Raw genomic sequence first — 7,642 nt, 5'->3', positions numbered from 1 at the left:
CTGTAACTACAGTATAAATATACCTCATATTGCTCCATCCTGTAACTACAGTATAAATATACCTCATATTGCTCCATCCTGTAACTACAGTATAAATATACCTCATATAGCACCATCCTGTAACCTGCAAATATCATAAATGTTATACAATAGAGGCTTGATGCTCTCCCTCACATATTTTTGGGGTTCGCTACACACATTAGTCACTTAGGAGTTCATCTCACCTTCTGTAGGCTGCTGGGGTTGAGCTGGGTTTTGTCGATGATCTTTATTGCAACCTGGAGATAAAGCAGATTGTGTGAGCATAGCACTCAAATCCTATGTGACACATATGTATACATATTGTAAACTTAATGTCACTCTTCTCCCCATTATGCCTTTCTCACCTCTCTTCCAGTCAGAACATGTCTCCCCAGCTTCACTTTAGCAAAATTCCCTTTCCCGATAGTCCTCAGGAGTCTGTAATTCCCGACGTGTGGCTCCTCGGGGGCGGAGCTCCTGGAACGAGCTCCTGGGGGACGCGGAGGCCAGGATGAAGTGGTAGAACCTTTCTCAGAGCGGGTAGAGCCAGTCTGAAGGAGGCAGAGGAAAATATGCTCAATGTATTATTAATCTGCTATGAATGAAAATAAAACAAACAGTGTCTTTCTAAAAATGTGCATTCACTTGTACAAATGATACACCCCCTGATACACTGTGATAAAAGCTCTGTTCTTTAGTAGACTGGTAATGACATCCTCCTCTGTTTATTAATTAGATGTCCTCGTTTATGCCGCCTACTCACATAATGTTCATTGATATTCTGGTAAACAAGAAGCGCCCACTTACAATTAAGGCGCCCACACTCTAGTAAAAATAATAATAGGTCCTCCTTAACGAAGTAGGGGGACGCCGTTTCTGCAATCAACGGGTGCTTCACCCTGTAATGGTCTGCTAATAACACTCCATGGATGGGCCCCTTATACCACCCCATGGATGGGCCCCTTATACCACCCCATGGATGGGCCCCTTATACCACCCCATGGATGGGCCCCTTATACCACCCCATGGATGGGCCCCTTATACCACCCCATGGATGGGCCCCTTATACCACCCCATGGAAGGTCCCCTAATAACACCCCATGGAAGGTCCCCTAATAACACCCCTTGGATGGTCCCCTAATAACACCCCTTGGATGGTCCCCTAATAACACCCCATGGACTGTTCCCTAATAACACCCCATGGTAATAACACCCTAATAACACCCCATGGATGGTCCCCTAATAACACCCCATGGTAGGAACACCCTAATAACACCCCAAGGTAGGAACACCCCAACAACACCTGATGGTAACAAACATCCCAATAACACCCCATGGAAACAACACCCCGTGGACGGTCCCCTAATAACAACCCGTGGACGGTCCCATGGTAATAGAACCCTAATAACACCCCATGGTAATAACACCCTCATAATACCCCATGGACGATCCCCTAATAACAGCCCATGGTAATAACACAGCATGGATGATCCCTTAATAACACCCCATGGTAATAACACCCCATGGACGATCCCCTAATAACACCCCATGGTAATAACACCCCAAGGACGGTCCCCTAATAACACCCTGTGGACGGTCCCCTAATAACACCCCGTGGACTGTCCCCTAACACCACCCCGTGGACAGTCCCCTAATAACACCCCTAATGGTCCCATGGTAATAGCACCCTAATAACACCCCACGATAGGTCCCCTAATAACGCCCATAGTAGTAACAACCCATGGACGATCCCCTAACACCCCATGGTAATAACATGGTAATAACAACCCATGGTAATAACACCCCATGGTAGGGTGTCCCCTAATAACACCCCGTGGACGGTCCCATGGTAATAGAACCCTAATAACACACCATGGTAATAACACCCTAATAACACCCCATGGAAGGTCCCCTTATACCACCCAATGGATGGTCCCCTAATAACACCCCATGGAAGGTCCCCTAACAACACCCCATGGAAGGTCCCCTAACAACACCCCATGGAAGGTCCCCTAACAACACCCCATGGAAGGTCCCCTAACAACACCCCATGGTAATAACACCCTAATAACACCCCATGGATGATCCCCTAATAACACCCCATGGTAATAACACCCCAAGGACGGTCCCCTAATAACACCCTGTGCACGGTCCCCTAATAACACCCCATGGACGATCCCCTAACACCCCATGGTAATAACATGGTAATAACACCCCATGGTAGGCCCCCTAATAACACCCCATGGACGGTCCCCTAATAACACCCCATGGTAACAACACCCCATTGTAGGAACACCCCAACAACACCCCATGGTAACAAACATCCCAATAACACCCCATGGTAACAACAACCCATGGACAGTCCCCTAACAACACCCAATGGACGGTCCCCTAATAATACCCCATGGGAAGAACACCCCATGGGAAGAACACCCCATGGTAAGAACACCCCCTGTAAGAACACCCCCTGTAAGAACACCCCATGGACGGTCCCCTAATAACACCCCATGGTAACAACACCCCATGGTAGGAACACCCTAATAACACCCCATGGCAACAACACCCCATGGTAGGAACACCCCAACAACACCCCATGGTAACAAACATCCCAATAATACCCCATGGTAACAACACCCCATGGACGGTCCCCTAATAACACCCCATGGTAAGAACACCCTAATAACACCCCCTGTAAGAACACCCCATGGACGGTCCCCTAAGAACGACCCCTGGTAGGGACACCCCCTGGTAAGAACACCCTAAAAACACCCCATGGTAACAACAACCACCCATGGACGCTCACCTAACAACACCCCATGGTAACAACACCCCATGGACGGTCCCCTAATAACACCCCATGGTAGCAACACCCCATGGTAAGAACACCCTAATAACACCCCCTGGTAAGAACACCCCCTGGACGGTACACTAATAACACCCCATGGTAACAACCCCCCATGGACGGTCCCCTAACACCCCAAGGTAACAACACCCCATGGTAAGAACACCCTAATAACACCCCCTGGTAAGAACACCCCATGGACGGTCCCCTAATAACACCCTAATGGTAGGAACACCCCAACAACACCCCATGGTAACAAACATCCCAATAACACCCCATGGTAACAACACCCCATGGACGGTCCCCTAACACCACCCCATGGTAACAACACCGCATGGACGGTCCCCTAATAACACCCCCTGGTAGGAACACCCCATGGGCAGTCCCCTAAGAACACCCCCTGGTAGGGACACCCCCTGGTAAGAACACCCCCTGGTAAGAACAACCCATGGACGGTCCCCTTAAAACACCCCATGGTAACAACACCCCATGGTAAGAAGAACCTAATAACACCCCCTGGTAAGAACACCGCCTGTAAGAACACCCCATGGACGGTCCCCTAATAACACCCCATGGTAGGAACACCCCAACAATACCCCATGGTAACAAACATCCCAATAACACCCCATGGTAACAACACCCCATGGACGGTCCCCTAATAACACCCCATGGTAACAACACCCCATGGACGGTCCCCTAATAACACCCCATGGTAACAACACCCCATGGTAAGAACACCCTAATAACACTCCATGGTAACAACACACCATGGACGGTCCCCTAATAACACCCCATGGTAAGAACACCCCATGGTAAGAACAACCCATGGACGGTCCCCTAATAACACCCCATGGTAACAACACCCCATGGGCAGTCCCCTAACTCCCCATGGTAACAACACCCCATGGGCAGTCCCCTAACACCCCATGGTAACAACACCCCATGGGCAGTCCCCTAAGAACACCCCCTGGTAGGGACACCCCTTGGTAAGAACACCCTAAAAACACCCCATGGTAACAACAACAACCCATGGACGGTCCCCTAACAACACCCCATGGTAACAACACCCCATGGACGGTCCCCTAATAACACCCCATGGTAAGAACACCCTAATAACACCCCATGGTAAGTACCCCCTGGTAAGAACACCCCATGGGCAGTCCCCTAAGAACACCCCCTGGTAGGGACACCCCCTGGTAAGAACACCCCCTGGTAAGAACACCCCATGGTAAGAACACCCCCTGGACGGTCCCCTAACAACACCCCATGGTAACAACACCCCATGGACGGTCCCCTAATAACACCCCATGGTAAGAACACCCCAAGGACGGTCCAGTAATAACACCCCATGGTAACAACACCCCATGGACGGTCCCCTAATAACACCCCATGGTAACAACACCCCATGGACGGTCCCCTAATAACACCCCATGGTAACAACACCCCATGGTAAGAACACCCTAATAACACTCCATGGTAACAACACACCATGGACGGTCCCCTAATAACACCCCATGGTAACAACACCCCATGGTAAGAACACCCTAATAACACCCCATGGTAAGAACACCCCCTGGTAAGAACAACCCATGGACGGTCCCCTAATAACACCCCATGGTAACAACACCCCATGGGCAGTCCCCTAACACCCCATGGTAACAACACCCCATGGGCAGTCCCCTAACACCCCATGGTAACAACACCCCATGGGCAGTCCCCTAAGAACACCCCCTGGTAGGGACACCCCTTGGTAAGAACACCCTAAAAACACCCCATGGTAACAACAACAACCCATGGATGGTCCCCTAATAACACCCCATGGTAAGAACACCCTAATAACACCCCCTGGTTAGAACACCCCCTGGTAAGAACACCCCCTGGACGGTCCCCTAACAACACCCCATGGTAACAACACCCCATGGACGGTCCCCTAATAACACCCCACGGTAACAACACCCCATGGTAAGAACACCCTAATAACACTCCATGGTAACAACACACCATGGACGGTCCCCTAATAACACCCCATGGTAACAACACCCCATGGTAAGAACACCCTAATAACACCCCATGGTAAGAACACCCCCTGGTAAGAACAACCCATGGACGGTCCCCTAATAACACCCCATGGTAACAACACCCCATGGGCAGTCCCCTAACACCCCATGGTAACAACACCCCATGGGCAGTCCCCTAACACCCCATGGTAACAACACCCCATGGGCAGTCCCCTAAGAACACCCCCTGGTAGGGACACCCCTTGGTAAGAACACCCTAAAAACACCCCATGGTAACAACAACAACCCATGGATGGTCCCCTAATAACACCCCATGGTAAGAACACCCTAATAACACCCCCTGGTTAGAACACCCCCTGGTAAGAACACCCCCTGGACGGTCCCCTAACAACACCCCATGGTAACAACACCCCATGGACGGTCCCCTAATAACACCCCACGGTAACAACACCCCATGGTAAGAACACCCTAATAACACCCCATGGTAAGAACACCCCCTGGTAAGAACACCCCATGGGCAGTCCCCTAAGAACACCCCCTGGTAGGGACACCCCCTGGTAAGAACACCCCCTGGTAAGAACACCCCCTGGTAAGAACAACCCATGGACGGTCTCCTTATAACACCCCATGGTAACAACACCCCATGGTAAGAAGTTCCTAATAACACCCCCTGGTAAGAACACCACCTGTAAGAACACCCCGTTGGACGGTCCCCTAATAACACCCCATGGTAGGAACACCCCAACAATACCCCATGGTAACAAACATCCCAAAAACACCCCATGGTAACAACACCCCATGGACGGTCCCCTAATAACACCCGATGGTAACAACACCCCATGGACGGTCCCCTAATAACACCCCATGGTAACAACACCCCATGGACGGTCCCCTAACAACACCCCATGGTAAGAACACCCTAATAACACTCCATGGTAACAACACCCCATGGATGGTCCCCTAATAACACCCCCTGGTAAGAACACCCCCTGGTAAGAACACCCCCTGGTAAGAACACCCCATGCAAGGCCTCCATTTCTCAGAGCTTAATAGAAATAGGCAGCATCTCCTACCTGATGGGTTATAACTGGGACTCACCTCTGCAATAAGAGCGAACCCCTAAAAGAGAGCGCAGGCATGGCACGGTCACACAGATTAGACTGCCAGTTGCCGGGCAAATCACACCCACTTTTACCAGCAGTCACAAATGAGACAATCGCCAACAAGCAGAAGAAAATCTGTTTCTGTAACATGAAGGGTGCTGCAGACCTACATACACCTGTCTAAGAGACAGACCTACATACACCTGTCTAAGAGACAGACCTACATACACCTGTCTAAGAGACAGACCTACATACACCTGTCTAAGAGACAGACCTACATACACCTGTCTAAGAGACAGACCTACATACACCTGTCTAAGAGACAGACCTACATACACCTGTCTAAGGACAGACCTACATACACCTGTCTAAGGGACAGACCTACATACACCTGTCTAAGGGACAGACCTACATACACCTGTCTAAGGGACAGACCTACATACACCTGTCTAAGGGACAGACCTACATACACCTGTCTAAGGGACAGACCTACATACACCTGTCTAAGGGACAGACCTACATACACCTGTCTAAGGGACAGACCTACATACACCTGTCTAAGGGACAGACCTACATACACCTGTCTAAGGGACAGACCTACATACACCTGTCTAAGGGACAGACCTACATACACCTGTCTAAGGGACAGACCTACATACACCTGTCTAAGGGACAGACCTACATACACCTGTCTAAGGGACAGACCTACATACACCTGTCTAAGGGACAGACCTACATACAGTATATAGAATACAGGGACCCTGCCGCAAAGAGAGCGCTCACTGCCCGTGAGACCACCACTCACCGTCTCATTGATCCTCTCGCTGCCAGTGGAAGCACGAGACATCTTCAGGCCAGGAGAGACAGGGGCTGTGGGAGACCCCTAATAGCACTCTAATAGCATAGTCACCAGACTGTCACACAGAAGGTAGCTCTCTCCTCCAGCATCTTCCCATCAATGTAGCTGTCTCTGAATCTCCCCTATTAGTCCCTGGATGTCCTTTATGCCCAGCCTCAGTCTCTTTTCCCTATCAGTTGTCTCTCCATCTGTGTCTGTTGCTCCGTATTCCAGAGGCTGTCTCTTTCTCACTCTCTCTAGAGGTCTCTTCGGTCCCTGGATGTCTCCAGCTGTATCTGTACATCAGCTATGTCTGCTGCCTTAATTCCAATTGACTGTCTCTTTCTCATCAGCTGTCTCTCTCTCAGTGCTAGGATGTCTCCAGCTGTCTCTCCATTTCAGCTATGCCTGCTGCTGCTCCATAGGCTGTCTCTTGCTCCAGCAGTCTCTCTGGGCTGGGGCTGGGCAGCTCTCAGACAGCCCCCCTCCCCCTCTCCTGCCTCTTAAACAGACAGCTCCCACCAGCTCCCTGACAATGAATGGGAGGCGTGAGAGACAGGCGCAGGAGGAGGGGATGGGGGTCTCTCCCTGCTCATTCCTCAGCATGGGGCTCAGTGCCGGCAAGGGATTGCTTTATCTGTATGGCTATAGCAGTCCCTGGCACTATAGGGGTAATGGCTGTACATATAGGCAGTCCCTGGCACTATAGGGGTAATGGCTGTACATATAGGCAGTCCCTGGCACTATAGGGGTAATGGCTGTACATATAGGCAGTCCCTGGCACTATAGGGGTAATGGCTGTACATAAAGGCAGTCCCTG

The 7,642-nt window shown here is 50.6% G+C and overlaps 1 protein-coding gene across 1 annotated transcript; it reads right to left on the bottom strand.

Annotated features, from left to right (window-relative positions):
• Window positions 1-224: 224 nt before the first annotated feature.
• LOC148430599 (MAP/microtubule affinity-regulating kinase 4-like) lies at window positions 225-7,307 on the bottom strand (the record flags this gene model as incomplete). The annotated part of the gene is made up of 3 exons (XM_088466573.1): window positions 6,790-7,307; window positions 387-572; window positions 225-278 (listed from the first exon to the last, which is right to left on the bottom strand). Coding segments are annotated over exons 1-3 (282 nt in total), but the record flags the coding sequence as incomplete, so codon positions are not given.
• Window positions 7,308-7,642: the final 335 nt, after the last annotated feature.

Source organism: Taudactylus pleione, unplaced genomic scaffold (genome assembly GCF_031769625.1).
Source record: "Taudactylus pleione unplaced genomic scaffold, aTauple2 ptg003552l, whole genome shotgun sequence".
Lineage (NCBI taxonomy): Eukaryota > Metazoa > Chordata > Amphibia > Anura > Myobatrachidae > Taudactylus > Taudactylus pleione.
The sequence above is the reverse complement of the archived record's forward strand: the minus strand, read 5'-3'. Positions and strand labels throughout refer to the sequence as shown.